The following is a 22,692-nucleotide window of genomic DNA, read 5'->3' as shown; positions in this document are numbered from 1 at the left end:
GGAGTGCCACTTTCCTCCAACTACGAGCGTCTTCCCACGCACGTGTATTGCCTGCTACTGGTATGATAAATTTCAACACCGCCATGCGATTATCAGTCACAACTTGCAACAGTGACAGCAGCAGCTACCACCACCTGATGTCTAGCAGTTGCATTGATTGAAATATTGTGAAAGTTACACAATGGGATCCAGTGGCAAACCCGAGAAGCTATCTGCGACAGATCCATCAGGAAAGCATAAAAAGTCACATATACTACACTCCTCTATCCCTTTATAGCTGCTTTATGTTATGCAAACAACAGAACACCAGAAGCTATGGGGTGCATTGAAGAACTATGGTAATTGAAGAGAACTGTCTATAAACTGCATGAAAGTAAAAAGTGTGAACAAACAGTATCATCAACACAGGGTGGAATAAGATATTACTTTTGACCAATAGAAAAAAAGTGGTCCTGGAAGATCAGAAGAGGGCAGAACAAACAGTTAACAGAACAGGGCTTGCACACATAAAGGCGGGTCCAGACCGAGCGTGCCGCACTGTGCTGCTGCACCCCGTGCACAGCTGCAACAGAGAGGAGTGCGCCGTCCGCGCTCCGAGGCACGGACTGTGTTCCAGTTGGAGTGTGCGCACCGTCTGAACATGGAGCGAGCAAAGCGCCGTCTAAACTGAGCACGCACAAACGCGCCACTTCCTTTGGTGTACCAACAACAGCCGGAAAAGTGCGCGGCACGACACGATGCAGCGCAGCGCGGTTAGCCGTCCACACTGAGCGCGCAGAGCCGCGCAAGGCCGTTTAGCGCGGCGCGGCGCGCTCAGTGTGGACCCGCCTTAAGAGATTATAGACACCCCACCCCCTCACCCTGACACTCAGTATTGGTTATATCTTTTAGAGCTACCAAATTGTGGTGATGTTGACTTTCACCTGCAGACTCACACAGTCTCAAACATGAGCAGCAGGATTAAAGCTGGGTGATTTAGCATGCCAGTCAAGGCATGATCTGGTTCTTGAGCATCCATCAAACCAGGAAAGCAAGCATGGAGCCCTCTAAACATGGCTGCTAAGGTCCTGGAAAGTAGCAGTGTCCACAGTAATATCATCATGAAGAAGAAGAAGAAGAAGAAGAAGAAGAAGAAGAAGAAGAAACCACACCTGGGCACCAACAATACTGAAAATAATCATGGTTGGCGTTCACACTAAACGGAATGACTGGGCTCAAATTACAGTATGAAAAACATCACAGAACCACAACTGAACTGAACTACATCCCCCACACAACGCAGGCTAAATACCTTATTGGCTCAGCAGGCCACAAAAGACCTTGCATCATTAGAAAAAGAGGCAAAACCGCTATTAATCAAACTACATTACATGCCTCCAGTCAGCTACTGTCTAGTACCTGTGTTCCTTGACCCACTCAAGACGTACAGCATTGTCTGCCACTATGAACAATGGCCTTTGGGAAGTACTCAACTCTAGAGGTCCATTTCATACAGTTTTCTTCATATTATCCTCAGAGAAACTGGTGAAGATGGCCCTGAATTTAGTGAGGGCAGAAATCCTTGTCAGGTTGATAGACACGTTGGACACACTGGGTTGATACATTGATACATTAGGCAACTTCATATATTCTGTTGTCATGGTAAGACAAAACATAATAGCTCTTCTGCTGCTCTATTGAGCCGACCTATCACACTGATTTTATATGTCTGCCATGACCTATGTCAGTAAGAGAGGATTAATCTATATGGTGAGCTTACATTTATGATGTCATCAAGGACAATTCCATCTGTCATTACAATGAGAGAAGGGGGCTCTCACCGACTACCATGGTTGACAAATCACTTCTGGCATAACAAGTGTACCATCTACATCAACACATGCTACTGCAAGTAGATGCCAACATAAAATAATCATCTTCCACTCAGGTCAAGGTGTACCAATTCAAATACCAAAACTTTCCCTTAAATAACAGCATCATTTAATTAGTAATAATTAAAGGAAGGTAATCATGTAATTTAAATTTTCATATGCTAATTACTTTAGATTAATAAAAATTTTATGGGCAAATTTTTCATATTTAATTTCACTGGATTGAGTAAGGAGAGCTACCAATACCATCTCCATGAACAGAAGTCACTGTATTCAAAGTTTCAGTCTGATAGCATCATTCATTTATTCATTCATTCATTTAATTAACATTCCAAAGATGGTGACTAATGAGAAGCTTCCATTGCTTGTTTGAACCCAGCTACTTCCTTGCAGCTTCCCTCCGCAAGTACAGTGGGTGGCAACCACATTCTGTTCTAACAGTCCCTTCCAGGGTCAGCAGGTGGCAGTAGTTGCTGGCACCATTGGCGCTCAGTGGTTGGTGGTGTGCAGACCTCAATCTCCTATGTTTTGGAATCCTTGATAATAAAACTGAGTACACCTCACCTTCTCACTCTGTGCCCCTACTTTGTTCATATTACGTCTTTTTGGAGATGAGTTGTCCTGTGTAGGACACAGGTGATCATTAGCACAACAGCCTATAGCTACAGTGTCCATTTTGGTCTAGTTTTTTATGCAGACTGATGCACATGCTTAGCCACTGATGGCAAGCAGAGGAAATTGAGGATTCTTCTGCACATGAAGCTATGTTTTAAGGAGCATCAATTTAACCAACCATGTTGTAATAATTTTAGTAACTCATCACCACTGTAGCTGCTGTGACACCAGATGCTACTGCCTTCTCACCAGACTTTGCAGCAAAGCCAGGTAAAAACCCAATTTTAGGATTTCAGTGCTCCATACCAGTTCTCATTCTTCCTGTGTCTAGCCTTACTCTTTCCAACTCTTATCAATACTTTGGTCTTTGGTACAGTCTTGCAGTGTATTCAAGTGTGTTCTTCATGTCAATGACAGGCTAATGTTAATTGCATTGATTGTTGTGCTAACTACCTTGCTTGTGATGTGGGCAGACCCTTTCTTCAATTTATAATTAAATTTCTGTTAACAATTCCCATCACTCTAAGATGCAGTACCTGTTTGTACAGTACACAGCACTCAACTTTCTCAGTGTTAGCCTTTCTGCATAAATCTAATTGTTTAAAGAACAACCACCACGGAATTTTCCACAAGCCTGACTTCTTATTATGTTAGTTTGTTGTACCTGATAATCCTGGCACTTTCTTATTTTCTGCTGCGTATTTATCCCAATCGCCGTCATATTCTGGAACAAAACTCCCCTGCCTTTAAGTAATGGATTCAATTTCAATTGCTAGCGGTTTTAGCAAATAACCACAGTCACTGGTTATACCAGCACATATGTAATAATAGCATCATTCATCCAAACAAATGGTAACTCAACAACCTGTTGACAGTGCCAGGACCTGAATTTGTTCCATTATCCACAGGGAATGCTTAGATGTTCCCAACATATTTTTTATTTGTTGCTACAACACATTTGCTTTTCAAAGAATGTGTGCTTTACCGTAAAACATTTAAAAGAACACACCAGACACCTTCCCTCACACTCAAGGAAAAAATATCACTAACACGAAACTAAAACTTTACGGTGTTTTTTTTTTTTTTTTTTTGTTTTTTGTTTTTTTCACAAGCTACAGCGAACTGCAACCTATCTAACTCTCAAATACAAAGTAAGTTGATGACGGAGACTGAATCACTGGCAGTTCTTGCAAACATCCTGACTGAGAATAGAGAAGGAACAGCATGTGCAGAGGTTGCTGGTAACGCCACCTTGAACATCAGTGCTTCGTTCATCACATCATACGGAACACTGATAGCTGACAACATGCTACTATGCATACACTTGTGAGCAACGACAGCAGCTAGGCACAAGAATCAGCAAGAGGCAGAAATTTCCCCTCAGTGGGTTACCTGATGTGTGGCAGACATCTGTTGTCAGTCTCTCACTGACTTGGACAAAGTAGGAGGTTCCAGGACCCATCCACTAGATTTTGTATGCAGTTTCAAAGAATGCTACAAAATTGTTCCTTTAACATAGAGATGGTGAATCAGTTGTTTAAGAGAAGATCTATTCTCTGATGATAAGCTCTGATGGAACAAATGCTCTGAAATTTAGATGTCTGAAAGCACTAAACATTTTAAAATGTTTTAGGGGTAAGAACTGGGACAGGGGGGCAAGGATGGAGACAGACTGGTCCAGTATGCTCACATCCTACAAACCATTTATCCACATGCAACTTCATTAAGGCAGTGTAGTCAATGGATCAGCTAGACCTTCCTATTTAAAGATGTGGTGGTAGGAATGAGACTGGTATGGTTGGCTCCTGAATAGTGGACAGTATCCAAGTGAGCCGCCTCTTGTCATCCAATGAGAATTCATGGTGTGACGTGTATGGAGTGAGGTCCATTTCTGAACATCCTATTGTCAGTATTGGGGCTGAACAAATCATAGAGTTAGGATTTCGTGACTGCTGGGCAACTAAGCCCTTTTTGTGTCCTTGTTAGGCAATATCTCTAGCAACTTAATGTAATAGATATACCAGCTTTTTAAGAATGAGGGATCAAGCAAATACTCTTCCCGGATGATTTCCAGCCTCACACTTAACTTTAAAATGATGGCATCGAATAAGAGCAGCAATGCCCTTAAAGTAATTGAAAAAGGTTTTTAAAGGCATTTTACTGGAGTATCATGCGGACAAAATGGTTTTCACCAATGTAATCTAAGCAAGGGGACAATATTCTGTTGTTTTCACTCACTGTGCCATTAAAATCCAGCTACCGCACCACTTCTCAGAGTACCACACAGAGCTGTTAGCCATCAAGAAGGCAGATGTTTGTCTGTATGGACTCTTAGTACTCTGCAGGCTATTCTGCAAATGTACCCAGCAGATAGGGTAGTTTAGAAGGTTTAGGATATTTCACACCTCCTGCAAAGGTAGAAGAAAGCTGGATACCTATATCAACATCTATATTCAACAAATCATTTCTGATTTATGGTGGAGGGTACATTGAATATCAAAGTCACTTCTCCCCCTTTCCGGTTCCAGTAAGAAATGGTTCATGGGAAGAGCTGTTGGTGATAAGCTTCCTTGTGGGCTGAAATATCTCTAATTTTTCCCTGGTGGTCTTTTTTGCACGCTATATGTATGAGGAAATAATGTATTTGTTGACTCTTCTAGGAACATATGTCCTGAGAACTAACAGTAAGCCACTCCGTGATGCACGACACTTTCCTTTCAGTGTCTGCCACTGGAGACAGTTGATCATCTCCACGATGCTTTTGGGCTTACTAAATGAACCTGTAATGAAACGTGCTCCTCTTCTTTGGATCTTCTTTATTTCCTCTATTAATCCTATACTGACACACAATATTGAAGTATTGGCTGAACAAGGGTTTTGTAAGCTACCTCCTTCGTTGACTAACTATATTTGCCGACTATTCTTCCAATGAATCTGTCTCTGATCTGCATTCCCGTGATTAGTTTTATGTGGTCGTACAACACTTTCATGCATTTTGTATGCATACTCCTAGATATTTTATGAGAGTAACTACTTCCAGTGATTGTTCTGCAATTGTGTAATCATAAAGTAATGGGTCTTTTGGTCTATGTACACACAGTATGTTACTTTGTTTATGTTTAAGGTCTGTTTCCACCCCCTGCAATTAAGTGTTGATTTGCTTTAAAATTGAGGGGAATGAGGAAGCTGACAGAGCGATTAAAGCAGCAGGGAAACACCACAGTTCAGCATTGCATGACCCCCACACATGCCACTGTGTCATAAATAATGAAGAGTGTGATGGCTGAGTGGGAGAGGGAGAATGGCTGGAAGTGACCACTGAAATATAGGATGATAATAATTAAACTTTCGAACTGCTGTAGAAATAACACCACTAAACTGCTGTAGAAATAACACCACTGGTAAGAATGACGTCAAACTGCAAAGGAATATTATCAGAGAAGGGGGAAAACATATGGAAGAAGAAAAATAAATAGTTACAGAATATAGCAATAGATGGTGCTGTAAGCACCATAATTCAATTGTGGTTGACTACAAATGACAAATGAATCTTAAAACAATGCCTAAGGTGTACATTTGACATTAAACAACCTGTACTACTCAGTGTGCATGGGTGTACAGGTGTGATACTGTTAGTTGCGTAAGCCCACCCGCCATGGCAAGGTCATATCACATTGGATGGGAAAAAAATCTGCTTTTAATTGTACTGAGGCCAAATCTGCATAAAAAGCATCACTCACATCCGTTTTCAATTGTACTGAGGCCAAAAACTGCACAAAAAGTATCAATCAAAATCAAATTGGATTATTAATTTCTGTGTGACTGGCGCAAAATATGTTCAATATGCTGTTCACAGTTTTCTGCAACAAGTTGAAATCAAGAAACAGCATGTTCCACAACTGATTGAAGTGTTTCTGGGGTCACGTGCAGAATGTGTTCTGCAATGTGTGCCTTCAATGGAGTTAAGTTTGCAAACTTAACGCTGAACACATCTTTCAGATAGCCCCAAAGCCAGAAGTCACATGGATTAAGATCAGATGATCAGGACGGCCATGTTGTAGGGAAACAGTGGCTGATAATTCTAGCATTTCCAAATGGATTTGCAATGTGCGGAGGTATGCTATCTTGCATTAAAATGATCCCATCCACACATCCATCCTGTTGGAGAGCTGGAATGACGTGGTTGCACAAAAGACACTCTTAGTGCTTACCAGTGACGGTATAGGTAACAGGACCAGAAGCACCTGTCTCTTCAAAAAAATATGACCCTATGATAAATGATGCCTTAAACCCGCACCACACAGTGACTTTTTCAGGATGAAATGGTACTAGTTTTTTTTTGCATGCAGATTTTCCATTGCCCATATTCAGCAATTCTATGTATTGACATATCCTGTCAGATGGAAGTGGGCTTTGCCTGTCCGCAAAATCTTCCACAGCCAATCATTGTCCATTTCCATATAAGCAAAAAAATTCTAAAGCAAAGGTCTCTCTTGCTGGCAGGTCAACAGGAAGCAACTCGTGCACATGGGTAATTTTGAATGGATAGTGAAGAAGGATGTTTCATAGGATTTTATGCACGATACTCACATGTGTCCAATGCGCAGGCAATTCTGTGTGCACTACACATTTGCACACCACCACTCATCTCCTCCTGCAATGCTGTATCCACAGCTTCCACTGACGTTGAATCAATCCCTGTACAAGATTGCACACCAAAAGAACCAGTCTTATTGAATTTCCGACCCACGGTAATCATCAGACCAACGCCTTTCTTCAAAACTTTCAGTGTCCGCAACTTCTGCAGAGTGACGTGTGCACAGTCATCATTCTTGTAATATAGCTTTACAAGCACAGCACGATCCTGCATCGAGACAGTCATGGCGAACGTTGCAGACGTGAAAGGAGGAAAAGCCATGTACCCAGCATGTTTATACTAACTTCAATGGGTTGTGCACATGACAGGTGTTTTCATTTATGTATTCTGACACATGCAGTGCCAACTATTTATCAATTTTCACTTTTTTTTTCTTCTGCCATACGTTTTCCCCTTCTCCGATAACATTCAGTTGCAATTTGACATCATTCTGGCCAGTGGTGTTATTTCTACAGCATTTTGAAAGTTTATAATTAAAGTTAATCACCCTGTATACCATTCTATGCTTAATAGTATATTCAGTCACTGGGTGATCAGCCTTTCGTTTGGCAACACTTCCACGGATGCCATTTGCCATTCATTCAGGTGGATAGCTGGCCTGACTGCCTAGTGGTAAAGGATGAGACATAAAATTATGGCTGTTGTGGGAATGTGATATCGCAGTTGGCTGCAGTCCACAAAAAGTTTGCAGCTCCTTTACAAACTTTCAACTGGCTTCATATGGCGACTGAATTGCACTGATGGTGGAGTGGCAGTGCATTCTCCCGTGTTCACACGCACAGCGGAGCTCACCAGTTTGTACTAACGCCAACACTGCCTGCAAAAACTGACGGATACAAAAGGGATAAGGTAGTAACAATTGGTGTGATATGCCCAACAACACTATTCTAACACACATATTTGAGATGTAGCTTCTCACTGGACTTTGCTTCCCCTACTTGAGTAGTGTCTGTCCTTTGTCAAAGTCTGGACAACCACACAGGAGAAAGATGGGCGATGGTCAGAGGCAGCTCAAATGTAAATGTTTGAACGCGAAACAGTGTCACATAAAAGGAAAGAATGCATGTGTACTCTGTCTGTATTATAGGAGGAAACTGTCATGTAGGAAAAGTAAGAGTGCAGGCACATAAATAGCTTAAGAACTACAATTCATATTCCTGTCATCTGTCTATGAGAAGGCACTGTTCCTCTGATTATAGATGCTTGATGATGTCAGTGTCATTTCGTGCTAGCAGCATCATAAAGGTGCGAATACTACCAAGCAAATGTTGTAACATCCATGACTATATTTTATTCAGAACAATACTCATGAATTTGAGTGAACTTTCTCATGATATTAATAAAAAAGGACTGCATCGATACCAAAATAATAATTATTATTTTCAGCAACAATTTAATTTTCTGTTAATGTCATATCTTAGACAATACTCATGGAAAAAGATAATGAAAATCTTCATCTTTTGTTATCTATGATCATTCTAGAATAATTTTTCTTCTCGTTCGAACTGTTGTAATGATCGGATATGATTGATGTCTCTTAACACAAAGGTCTGTAAAAAACTGTATTATGTTGTTAATTAATATTTGAAAAACAGAGTTTCTGTGTTTGAAATGAATCTTCTTTGTTTAAACCTTAATTTTACTGAAATTCTCATCCTATATAAATGTTACCGTAAGATTCTGCTCAGCTACAAAGGAGTGCAGCCATCAGCACTATTGATCTACAGCACGGTTTATTGGTAAATGCTGAATAATGAGTGATTAACATTGAGAAAGATTTAATATATATTATTTGTTGGTAGTAAAACAGGGCCTGAAGCAGAATCAATAATTGATTGTCTTATGTTAGCTGCCATTTTAGTGAATTATTGCAAAGGCAGTTTTAAATTTATTTTCTATACGGACATAAATGCTGTTGGTCATAATTGCAATAATAACTGTGTATTGATGGACCAGAATCCACTTTGAGGAAATAAATTTGACTTAGATTGTAAATAATCTTTAAATATAGTGCAAATAGCATCTTACGTAATATAAATTATTTTCTACTGATTTATGAAGCCTGGTTATTTCATAACAACTTTTATGAAATATTTTGACAAGAAAAATACAATACTGTTGCGCGCACTTTGTGTGTGTGTGTGTGTGTGTGTGTGTGTGTGTGTGTGTGTGTGTGTGTGTTATTGTGTGACAAAAACTGTTCATTTTGCTTAAAGAAAAGTGCTGCCACCTCGAATAACAGTAGCGTAAAATTCAATAATGGTCTGCAACTTAGTGCCATTTAAACTGCTTGACAGACAACATTGCTACATGTTCCCAGGTGGAGATTTCTTTAACAAAATAACTATTAGCCGGGAAAAGCATTGTTTAAACAAAAACCTCATGTTACATTGTAATAAGTAACTAGTTTTATTGTAATCTTGCTGAAATTGTGCAACACACAATCAAACCACAATACTTCACACGTCACAATGTCTCACATGGTTTGTGTGTTAATATTGCACACCTGTCACCTACACAGCTCATTCCTGCTCAACAGCTGAATTTCTTTGTGGTACTTTTCTATGGTATTGTAGGATCTGCAAGGACAATGAGTGGGTGCCGAAGCAAATATGTTATTTCATGAGGCTTTCAATTCTTGCCAATATCTGACAGTGGATAATATATCAGGAGCTAATAAAATCTGTATCATTATAAATTATACTGAAACCATTGTACAGCAGTTGCCATGACTAATAAGATACAGAATTTGTTTTAGTTTCAGCTTTTTTAGAATGCTCATACAATACGTGATTTATTTACTACAATCATACATTAACTTTCTTGCATGCAATATTTTTTTCAGTTAATACTGTTCATTTAAGTAATGTTTTTCAGTAATGTTCACTTTTATTACAATTACACGTGGAATTACAAAATTTACTAAATATGTGTAAACAAAACTGCAGAAAAATAGTTTTACAAGAGGGGGATGGAGCGTGCCACTTGGCAGTTCTGTGGAAAGTGCAGGATCACCCTGGAACTGTTCTGGCACCAGTTCTGCAGGTTCTCACAGTCTTTCCAGGGACTGCCAGATGTAGTGTATAGAATTAGCAATACTCTAACTCTCAGAACAGCTGTTTGTTTGCAACATTGTTCCTATATAAAGATCTGGTCTGAAATAAGTGAAGGATCTAAACTAGAGACTTCATGAATTTTGTGAGAGGCTCAACCAACTGAAGTTTGGAGACTTTCAGAGTTTTTTTGGATTGCTCAAACACACCACGCACTTTAGAAGCAGCTACTCAGGTGGCATGGGAAGAGTGAGAAACTTTTGACAAAGGAAAACGTCAATGTCTTTAGATGAAAATACACCTCAAATTATTAATTTGATTGGACAACACATACAGAACATGGACCAAAATCCGGGAATGAATAATAGCAATATTATGAAAAGGATAGATTGCTATTTACAATATACAAGAGACCATTGTCTTGCAGATAGGCACACCAAAAATATTTCTACTCATTTGAGATTTTTGCCAAATATTTCTGTGAACTTTCTGCTGTCACCTTAAAGATTGTAACTTGTTGAAAATTTAACTATGGTACTTTTGACTTTCTATTTCATAACATGCACGGAATGAACACCAAACATATGCGAGACTACTCAGGGGGTAGAGTGTTTGCAGCACAAAGAAATGGCAATAAGTCAAGTGAGGTCCAAACTGAATGACTGAATGCATTTGAACAATGATAACTGGCACCAGTGGATTTAGTAATAGCCATCCAAATTTGGTAGGTTAAATATACCATGGTCAAATGGTGGTGGTAGATCAGCTGTTATTTGCCCCATATCAACTGGAAAAGTTGTTGCAGACTGTCTGTATTACAACTTATAGAATCTTAATGGTAATTGGTGCATCCATAAGAATGCTGTGCATGTAGCCCACCCTAATTTAGACAACAGAATTCTAAAAAAAACATTATATTTGGAATTTCTTGTTCTATTTGAAGACAATGTATTCAAACCTTTATCATCATCTCTCAAATTAGCCTACATTGAAACTGAAGTCAATAAATAGAAAATCAAAAAATTACATTCGGCATTTAAAAACATATGACCCTACTACCAAAGAATGGATAAACAATTAATAGACTCGGAGAAAACGAAACACCAGACACTGACTGAATCCTTATTAGATTTTATTTCAAAAATGCACTGAGATAAACTCTCTTCTAGCACACATTTATAAAGAATCTCTCGACTAAAGTTAATAACCTTACATGACTGGAAAGGGGAATCTCTCAATTGTTTATTAAAAGGGTAAAATAATAGCCATACAGTCTCAGTATCATAGAACATACTCCAATCCAGTGTTTGTCAAACTGACCAACAAGACACATGTGGCCCGAATCTGGCTTTTATGTGGCCACAGTTCCTGCCATAATTTATAATAATATGAATCTAGCAACTAACGGCGAAATCCAAACCATCGACCAACTTTGAGAGTTTCTTACGAGTGTAGTTTTCCTGCGCAGTGACAAACAAAAATAACTACAGGGACATTAATATTTTAAGGTGCGTGTAATTTTAATTGACATTGGTGTATGTTCATCTTCAAATGCAGTACATATTTGTAGCAAATAATACGAGATTAAACTGTGACTGTTGCAATACAACACTATGGGTAGAAGAAAAATGACATTCAAAACACTCAGTAACATTTATGATGGTGTCTCATATTGCATTATGCAAGTACGGTAGTTGTTATCGATCAGTTAACCGTCCACTCACACAGACAATACAACAAGCCTTCATTAAGGACATTACGGTGTCACAACCTTGAGGTCACTGAGGAGGACAGCAATCTAGAGAATTGTTGACACAAACCATTCCAAATGGTTCAGACTTTTGGGGATCAGTACTTGCTGGGACTGGCAGCCAATTTATCACACCCTTACTAAGTCTGTCGGGGCTCATATGGACTAGTTGCCACCCAACAATGTCAGTATTGGCTCTTAAGCAAAACAGTTTGATGATAACTGCTCTAATCTCAGACAGAGTACTTATATCCTTAGGTACAATCTTACAGAATATCTCCACAAATTTGGGACTGTCTAGCAGCATTTTTGTCTGACAGAACCCTATATGATAAACTATTAAGAAAATGATTGACTGACATAAGAGGTACAATGAGTGTGAGCCACTGAACCATTTTGTTGCATCCTAAGACTGCAACTATTCTTGGAATACAAAAATAGTTTTCGAGACAAGAGTATTGAAATTGTTTGTTGATATTACGGTCATCCACAGCAAATCATTCTTGTTGGATAATCCTAAGAAAATTCAGACTAACTGAGATGATGCGTCTGCTCAGAGAACTGGATGGAATCTCTCTAAATTTATGTGAATTCAAGGTAATAGGCACAGCAAATGGGAAGAAAATGATGCTATCTGATTACAGTGTTCAGTCACATTAATGTGACCACCTGTCAGAAGCCTGAATAAGTATATTTTGCTGTGAATACTGCTGCAAGACATGTAGGAATAGAGTCAATGAGGTTCTAGAAGGTACCGCCAGCGATGTGGAGCCATGCTAACTCCAGTGCCATGGCCAGCTACACCGAGTTTCTAGGTTGAGCATCCATGGCGTGAACAGCCTGAGTGAGGTGGTTCCACAGATTCTTGATTGGGTTTTAATACAGGGAGTTTTGTGGCCAGACGAGTATGGTAAATTCATCTTGGTGGTCTTCAAACCATGCTCATACTCATCGAGCTGTGTGACACTCCTGCTGGTAGATGCCATTGTGGTGAGGAAAATCAGACGGCAGGTAGGGGTGAATATGGTCACCGAGGCTGGATGCATACTTGTGTTGACCCATTGTGCCTTCCATAATGATGACATCAATCAGGGAATGCTGTGAAAACATTCCCCTGACTGTAATGTGCCTTTCTCCAGGTGGACAAAAGCAGTAATGTTCACTTAACAGTCTTTGATGAGAGACTTTAGAGCCTCCAGGATGATCTGGCCAGTCAGTTGCTCAACAGTTGCATATCTATTCATCCATATAGGTTTCTGCAGCTGTCAACCACCCCGTCATCTATGGCCCCTGGGGCATCAGAGTTGCCTCAGCACCGGGTTTGGAATGTGCCATCTTGCCATGCACAGTGTACTTTAACCACAGTGGCACATGTCAGTTCACAAACTTAGCCATTTTGGATGTGCTTCTACCTTTGGCCTGAAAGACAATGGTCAAGCCCTTTTATACATAAGATAAATGGTTCTGTTTCTGCATTACGACAACAACTGCATTGTTTTCTGCATACCCTGACACACTTTATGTAACCTCCACTGCTAGTTTCTGCCATCTGCTGTCTATGAATGTTTATTGCACAGTGCCATCTAGCACGGGCAGGGGTCACATTAATGTGACTGGACTGTGCATGAAGTTCTGAATTTAGCTTCTGGAACATGATTTGTTCAAAGAGTTCTACAAGAAAACTGTGCAGCTGTCAAGAAAAATGCTTGCCAAAGAAATTGGTATAGGCATGTGTATTCAGTTACAGATAGAGGTAAACAGGCAGAATACAAGGCAACAAGTGTCTGGTGCAGTTGTCTAATTGATTACTGCTGCTACAATGGCAGATTATCAAGATCAGAGTTTGAACCTGGTGTTGCAATCAGCACACTAGTGATTGGACACAGCATCTCTGAGGTAGCAATGAAGAAGTGATTTTCCCGTACAGCTATTTCAAGCGAGTACCATGACTGTCAACCAATATGGCATTCCAGAGCTGAAGGCCCACTTGTGTACCCGTGCTGACTGCACAACACAAAGCTTTATGCCTCGCCTGGGACGGTCAACACTGGCATTGGACTGTTACTGACTGGAAACATGTTGCCTGGTCGGACGAGTCTTGTTTCAAATTGTATCGAGCGGATGGACGTGTACAGATATGGTTAGTTGGTTTAAAAGAGAGGGAAAGGGACCAAACTATGAGGTCTTTGGTCCCTTGTTCCTAATAAAACAATACCACAAGTGTGAGAACAAAATAGATTAGACATAACACAAAACAGAGAAAAAGGAAAGACCACAAGAATGAAGGAAAGGCAACAAACACTAAAAGGAATAACAGAGAGATGCAAGAAACAGTTACAAGAGAGTAAAACAAGGAAGCAGATTACAGTGGCTGACCGACCATGAAACTAAAAAGGAAAAGCCAGCCACCCTGCAACACATTAAAACCTTCACCCTAAAAGCACTAGGGTGGAGGAATGACAAAGGACAGGTGCCAAAACTCAGACTGAATGATAAAACCCACCCTCATGGAAAAACATAAAACCAAATCAGCCAATGAGGCGTTGTCTGCTAAAATCAATGATAACGAGTCCGACATCCGAAGATGAAGTTGCAGGGCAGCCAAAGAAGGACAAACGAGAAGAATATGGGCCACTGTCAACTGGGCACCACACCAACACTGAGGTGGGTCTTCACGATGCAGGAGGTAGTGGTGGGTTGCCCATGCATGGCCATTGCAGAGCCTGCAGAGAACCACAGAGTCCCTGCAAGGCGCCCTTATCGAGGACTTCCACACATTCGTGGTCCCCTTAATGGCTCGCAGTATGTTGTGCGTACTGAGATTGTGCCATTCCATCTCCCAAAGCTGAAAAACCTTGCGGCGTAATAACAAACGCAGATCAGTTTCAGGAATGCCCGTCTCCAGAAGTGATTTCCATACCCAAAATTTATCAGATTTCTTTTAGTACCCACGTGGATGACCTCACACTTTTCTTTGTTTAGTGAAAATTGCCACTTTTTGCACCATACAGAAATTCTCTCTAGATCATTTTGTAATTGGAATTGATCGTCTGACGATTTTACTAGATGATAAATTACAGCACCCTCTGCAAACAATCTAAGGGGTCTGCTGAAATTATCACCTACATTATGTATGTAAATCAAGAACAGCAGAGGGCCTATGACACTACCTTGCGGAATACCAGATATCATTTCTGTTCCACTCGATGATTTACCGTCTATCACTACAACCTGTGACCTCTCTGAGATGAAATCACGACTCCAATCACACAACTGAGATGATACTCCAGTGCACACAATTTGATTAACAGTCGCCTATGAGGAACGGTCTCAAAAGCCTTCTGGAAACATGGTATCGATCTGAGATCCCTTGTCCTGTAGCACTGATTACTTCATGGGAATAAAGAGCTAACTGTGTTGCGCAAGAACAATAGTTTCTGAAGCCTTGTTGGTTATGTATCAATAAGTCATTTTCTTGAAGGTGATGCAGAATGTTAGAGTACAGTATATGCTCCAAAATCCTATTGCAAATTCAGGTCAGTGGTGTGGGTCTGCAATTCAATGGGTTACGCCTATTTCCTTTCTTGAATATTTGTGTGACCTGTGCTACTTTCCAGTCTTTAGGAACAGACCTTTCATCAAGTGGATGGTTTTATATGATTAGTAAGTCTGCTTTAGTGGCACCATCATCGGTAACATTTCTATCGCTATCACGCAGTGACAGTACTGACCGTTTTTTTTTTTTTTTTTTTTTTTTTTTTCTTTTCTTTTTTTTTTGCCACTGGTGTACTTTACATAAGACCAGAATCTCTTCAGGTCTTCTACCATATTTTGAGACACTGTTTCATTGTGGAAACTATTAAAAGCATCTCGCTTTGACGTCTGCACTAAATTTTGAGCTATTAAAAGCGTCTCGCATTGATGAACGCACTAAATTTCGAGCTTCCATGACACTTAGCCAGTCCTGGGGATTTTGCGTTCTTCTGAATTTGGCATGCTTTCTTTCGTTGCTTCTGCAACAGTGTTCTGACGTGTTGTGTGTACCATGGTGGATCAGTCCCGTCTCTTATTAACTTATGCAGTATGAATCTATCTATTGCTGTCGATACTGTATCTTTGAATTTGAGCCATATCTCGTCTACATTTACATAATTAGCTTGGAAAGAATGGAGACTCACTCTTAAGAAGGCATCAAGAGAATTTTTATCTGCTGTTTTAAATAGATATATTTTGAGTTTATTTTTAGTGGTTTTGGTTGATATGGTTTTGAGCCTCACTACAATTACCTTGTGTTAACTAAACCCTGTATCAATCATGACACTCTCTATTAGATCAGGCTTATTCATGGCTAAGAAGTCAAGCGTGTTTTCGCAACCATTTACAATTTGCATGGGCTCGTAAGCTAATTGTTCAAAGTAATTCTCAGAGGAAGCATTCAATACAATTTCAGAAGATTTTTTTCTGTCTACCATCAGCTTTGAACATTTATTTTAGCCAACAAATCGAGGGTAGATTGAAGTCTCCACCAATTATAACTGTATGAGTGGGGTACTTATTTGTAATGAGATTCAAGTTTCTTTGAACCGTTCAGCTATTATATGATCTGAGTCGGGGGTCGGTAGAATAATAAAGCAGTACCCACAAGACAACTGTTGCCCAATGTTTAATCTGAAAGAAGTCTTTACAATGAAAGGCGGCTACTACAGACTGTTCAGTGGTTAACGATCTGGATATTGAACTCGATAAAAGGCCTATTAAATATGTTCTTTTCATTTTTATATCCTGCGTGGTACGAGTGCTTTCATCAGCAACAGGAGCATAACTCTGCATATGAAATTTGAGCAGGAAGAGATAAAAACACAATAAAATGAAATATGCATACTTACACAAGGAGAATTTAACTGCCATATCCAGCGTTGGTTTAAGCCCCAAGCGACATAAGCTGCTGCTTGGGGCAGTGAGCTGAGAGGGGAATCAGAGACACCATGGTTAAGATTTCGATGCAGGACATATCATATTTAGTAGTGGCTACTTGGAATGGCATGCTGAGAGGAGCACCCAAGTGAAATATCTGTCTACTGTGTGTATCACACTTAGCAGTGAAAACAAAACTGACAAGGGTGAGTGGGAACAGAAAAATGGGGAGGGGAGGGGAGGGGAGGGGGGGCAGTGGCAAATCTAAAGTCACTTGTGTGGAGAAATGTACTCAAACCGGACCAGGCTAAATCGTTAAGAAACATCTGGAACTTCATATTTTACTTACCTTCCTGTATATAAGTGAACAGCATGCTACCCTTATTTTCATGCCCATATGGAGAATAGCCATCATATACGGATGAATAACAAATATGTTGAATGCTGAACATAAAATAACAGCAGCTGCATATCCATATGCCTCTTCTTCGGAAATGTCACTTCCAGGATTGAAAAAACGTATCAGTCGACCTAAGAACAAAGGTTGTGTAAGCCTGTGAAAAGAAGATGTAAATATTTTAAATCTTACATTTTCCTCGCTGTGAAGTTGGCTCAAAGAGTCACTGGATTTCAATAATATGACTCATACCAAGAGATTTGTAAATAAGAACAACTAACTTTCCCAGAGAAAACATTAAGTAATTCAGTTTTGCAAAATTAAGAGAGATTCATTTCCAGAAGCTGGAAAGTGGAAAAAGTGATGTACTTGCAGTTTTAAAAGTCTATCAACGAAAAATATTTTGCCAGTTACTATGAATCAAATTATATAAAAATGATATTGGCTTCAATATATATGCACCAATGGGAAAGTGCTGACCAAAGCAGATTACTTCTTCAATATTCGCTGCACTGTACTTCTGAAGTCAATTGTATTTCAGTTAGACAGCCCATACAGGTAAAACATTTCTCACTATCGCACTATAAGGTTACACATACATAAAGAATCTGAACACATTAATATTCATGCTGCCCAGATCCAACTAAGTTACAAAAACTTAAGGAGAACATAACAAAAGGGTATTTTTGAAGCATAATACTTTCATTTCCAACGTGTACTCTGGAAAAAAAAGGAAAGGTCAACAACATAAAATTTAGTTACATTCTTCACTAGGGGTTTAAAGTTAAGCTCTAGAAACAGCCATCATGCAATTAAACTGGCTACATCTGAGTAAATTAGTACCTGTGAGGTTCAAAAATTTCTCAGTACTACATTCTTCTTTTCATTGTCATGTACATGATTTGATTTATTAGAATTCTCTCAAAGAGTGTCAATGTACAAACCAAACAAACATCAATACTATTTACTTTTCCTGCAGAATTTCCTTCTGGCTGTGTGAAGTGAAGTATCTTATCAGATAACCCAGGAAGACAGGTTGTTGGAGTCTGCACAGGAAACAGGATTGAGGTTGAAAACGCAGCACCAATTGATACTAAAATTAACACAAATTACACACACACACACACACACACACACACACACACACACACACACACTCTCTGTTACAATATTTGTTACTAATCCTCCTTTAAACATTATGTTGCAACAGAAGTAACTGCTGTATTTCTTTCCAAAATTATACAGCATAACTGTTGTTAGCTCTGGGTTGTTATTTATCATTTCTGTAATCGTTCCTTAGCACTCTTCATGCAATTTTGTAAACAGTGAGCCTGTATCTATAGTACTCTAAAAGCCTGGCAGATTACATATGTAGTGTACCTTAATTATCAATCCCCCTCTCCCCCCACACCCCCATTGCTGCTCCATCTCTGGATGGTGTATACAAATAAATATTGTCAGTTTGCCGTACAAGTATGGCTGCAATTCTTTTGTTGTGTATCTCACTCCACACTGATCGAACTCACAATGAATTGTGGAAATTTCTTCCACCTGTATCTACATTTAAACTCCACAGGGTACAGTATGGTGCATGGAGGATGGTACCTGGCAGCACTGTTAGTCATTTCCTTTCCTTTTCCATTCTCACATAGAGCTGTTTGTATGCCTTCATATAAGCTCTAATTTCTTGTATCTGATCTTCGTGGTCCTTACGCGAACTGTGTGTTGGTAGCAGTCGAATCTTTCTGCAGTCAGCCTCAAATGCCATTTCTCTACAACATCTCCACAGTGTTCCTTGGGCAAATCGTCATCTTCCCTTCAGGAATTCTCATTTGAGTTCCCAAAGCACCTCCATAATACTTGCTTGCTGATCAAACCTATCAGTGACAAATCTAGCAGCCCGCCTCTGAACTGCTTCACTGTCTTCCCTTAATCCCAGCTGGTGATAATCCCAAACACTCAAGCAATACTCAAGAATGAGTAGTACTAGCATTCTAAACATGATCTCCTTTACGGATAACTCACACCTTCCTAAAATTCTCCCAATGAACCAAAGTTTACCATTTGCCTTCCCTGCCTATGCCTTACATGCTCATTTCATTTCATAGATCTTTGCCATGTTACATGTATATATTTAATTGATCAGACTGTGTCAACAGCACATTACTAACACTTTTAGGTGTCACTGATCACACCAACTAGAAATTTCGTCTGTCATCTTGTATCCTACACAGTCACTCAACTTCAACATTTTCCCACACACCACAGCATCAGCAGCAAATAACCATAAACTGCTGACCGCCCTGTCTGTCAGATTTATGTAAATAGAAAAAAAAAATAATAGCAGTCCTATCACACTTCCCTGGGGAACTCCTGACAATATCCTTGTGTATGTTTACTGATCACTGTCAACACTGAGTTCTATTACTTAAGAAGTCTTCAAGCCAATCACATTTCTGGAAACTTACTCCGTACACTCATACCTTCATTAACAGTCTCCAGTGGGACACTGTCTCACACTTTTCAGAAATTAGGAATACAGATTCTTCCTGTTGGCCTTCATCTATGGTTTGCAGGATATCAAGTAAGAAAAGGGCAAGCTGTGTTTCAAACGAGTGATGCCGATTCGTGGACAAAAGATTGTACACCTGAGGAAATTATTATATTCAAACTGAGATGATGTTCAATAATTCTGCAGCAAACCTACGTTAAGGATAATGACCTGTAATTTTGCAAGTATGTTCTTTTACCCTTTTTATACACAGGAGTTACCTACACTTTTTTCCAAGTCCTTCTGACACTGAGCTGGGTGATTCACAATTAATGCAATGCATTTAAGAACCCAATGCCATAGAGTACTCTTTAAAAAACTAAATTGGGATGCCACCTGGAGTTAGTGACTGATTTGTTCTTAACTTTTTCAGTTGCTTCTCTATGACAGAGATGCCTATTACAGTGTTGTCCACACAGGTATATGTGCAATGGTGGAACAATAGTATGTTTTTGTGATCTTCCTGTGTGAACAATTTCTTAACTGTGAAGTCTGAAACTTTGGTTTTCCTCTTGCTATGTTTTATTGGTGCAGAGATTGCTCAATTGGTAACCGGACAAAAGCCTTTGACCCACTCAGTGATTTTACTTAGAATTTTCTCTGATTCCATAAAAGTTTCTAGGTGATGGCTCCACACCAAAAAATGTCAAATTAGAGGAGTGACCTGCACAACCTTCTATAATTCAGATACATCTTTTAGAAGAATCTGCCTTCCCTATAATGCACTTACTGTGATTCTTCCACCTAAAATTCCTGCAAAGATATATTTGTAAGTGGTTAACGATTTTTTACACATAATTTACAGCATAGCCAAAAGATATACAATCTTTTCATCCATTGACAGACTTATAGGGTGGTTCACAAATGATGCAGGCACTGTGTCTGGCACTGCACTAGAAACATACCTCCAAAGGTAGGTCCTTATTACAACATGATGATCCAGCCTGTTGCTCTTTCAGTATTGTTAGTTCATGAAGGACAATTCAATAGTATATGCCCCCAACCTGTCTATGAAAACATTATGGGGTGTTTTCATTGATAGTATAGTCCTTATCACATAAGCCTGAAATGCAATATGGCACAATTTGCTTGACTTCTGTCCAAAAATAACTTTGTTGGACTTCTGCTTAAGGCTGCTCGTAACTCTTAGTGTCTTCTTGATTAAAGCTAATATTCCACCTGAGCAATGAGTCATGCAGTGATTGGTACCTGCCAATGGGGTATATACTCCCAAAAATCACCCGAGACATCAATTACATACAACATGAAACGCTCTACATCACAGTATACACTGATGGAAAAGGAAAGTGCTACACCATGAATACTTTGGCCAAACAGTAATAAACATACAATTTACATGCCTGTGAGATATGCTGAGTAAATTGTCACCCTAATGCAACCTTATTTGCAATACAGTAGAAGCTATTTTTACAGATGACGACTGATATGAGTACACAGTGTCTACTGAGTGTGAGTTATGTTACTGTAACTTTTGAAACTTTTCAAATAAGGATCCAACACACTATGGACAGAGGATGTACATGTGCAGCTTATTGCCATCTTCCAGACTTTGAGAGAGTTGTTTAACTATCAGCATAAGGGACACATGAGTGTTATACAGACAGATCACAGAGAGAGTTGGCTGCAGTGCAATGACTGAAAAATGAGTGGTAATGAGATAGATCCAGGAAAACAGTGGGCCAAGAAGAGTAGGCATGAGTTCTTCCAATAAAACTCACCACATGAGGATTGGAGGATACTCCAACTGACTCTGCCTTATAGACAGATGGCAACACCTGAAATCCAAGCAGACCTTATAGAGAGGGTACCACCATGAACTGTCAATAACAGATTATTGGAAGCCAATTTGAGATCTAGAGTTGCCATGTACTGTTCTACTGCTGGCACCAAACCACAAACACTAAAGACTTGCATAGGGTAGAACCAGAGTCAGCTGGGACTGAGTAGCATTTTGTAGGGTTCAGGAATAAGTGTAACTTCTGTCTGGGCTAGTCATATTGACACAGATGTATCCACAGAGGATCTGATGAAAGGTAACAGGAAGCAGCGAATCTTGAGACCTACAGCTCTCTAATTCCTGGAGTCACAACGTGGGGTGCAGTAACATACAACAGGACTGATCTGGTAATTGCTGAAAGGAGTCTGAATACTTGCCAGTATTTAGTAGGAAGTAAACCTGGTTTTCATATCCTTCATGATCAGGGTAGTAAATGTTGTATTAAAACAATGCAAGATTCCATACTATAGTTTACACCACAAACGCCTCTGAGAATGTACAGAACCCTTCACTGGCATGGTCAGTCCCCCAATTTGTCACCAATGTAGTATTTAACAGTGGTCTAGGGTCAAGGAGAAGTTGTAAAGAGAGAAAGTGTATGAGGGTACTGAAGGGGTGATCCAAAATGTTAAGGTACAAGAAAATCCAATGATCGTGGAACAGGGTTGTGGGAAAACAATAGAAAAAATGGTTACAAGTAAAAATGGGTTTGATGGTACGAATGAGTGAAGAGAAAATAGACTGAGTTCTGCAATAAGGAATACTCCATTCAAAAATCACAAGAGGATGAGATATACATAGAAAAGATCTGGAGACAAAGGAAGACTCCAGCTGGATTACATTATGGTCAAACAGAGATTTCAAAATCAGACAGTGGATTGTAATGTGTGCCCAGAATCAGATAGACTTACACCACAATTCAGTAGTGATGAAGAGTAGACTGAAGTTTGAGAGAATCAACTGGAAGAATCAGTTTGGAAGGAAATGGAGTATGTAAGTACTGAGGAGTGATGTGACAAACACTCCTGGAAATTGAAATAAGAACACCGTGAATTCATTGTCCCAGGAAGGGGAAACTTTATTGAC

General features: G+C 39.6%; 1 protein-coding gene across 2 annotated transcripts in view; it reads right to left on the bottom strand.

Moving 5' to 3' along the window:
* The window catches only part of LOC126457998 (probable multidrug resistance-associated protein lethal(2)03659), a 266,562-nt gene that overhangs the window by 64,254 nt on the left and 179,616 nt on the right, over window positions 1–22,692 (bottom strand). The window contains exons 6-7 of one of the 2 annotated variants that reach the window (XM_050094769.1): window positions 18,226–18,303; window positions 17,210–17,414 (exon numbers count right to left, since the gene is read on the bottom strand). In XM_050094769.1, the coding sequence (XP_049950726.1) occupies window positions 17,210–17,414; window positions 18,226–18,303 (283 nt within the window). The remainder of the gene's footprint in view (window positions 1–17,209; window positions 17,415–18,225; window positions 18,304–22,692) is intronic. The other variant, XM_050094770.1, reaches the window with a different exon arrangement.

The sequence above is a fragment of the Schistocerca serialis genome, chromosome 2 (assembly GCF_023864345.2).
Source record: "Schistocerca serialis cubense isolate TAMUIC-IGC-003099 chromosome 2, iqSchSeri2.2, whole genome shotgun sequence".
Taxonomy (NCBI): domain Eukaryota; kingdom Metazoa; phylum Arthropoda; class Insecta; order Orthoptera; family Acrididae; genus Schistocerca; species Schistocerca serialis.
The sequence above is the reverse complement of the archived record's forward strand: the minus strand, read 5'-3'. Positions and strand labels throughout refer to the sequence as shown.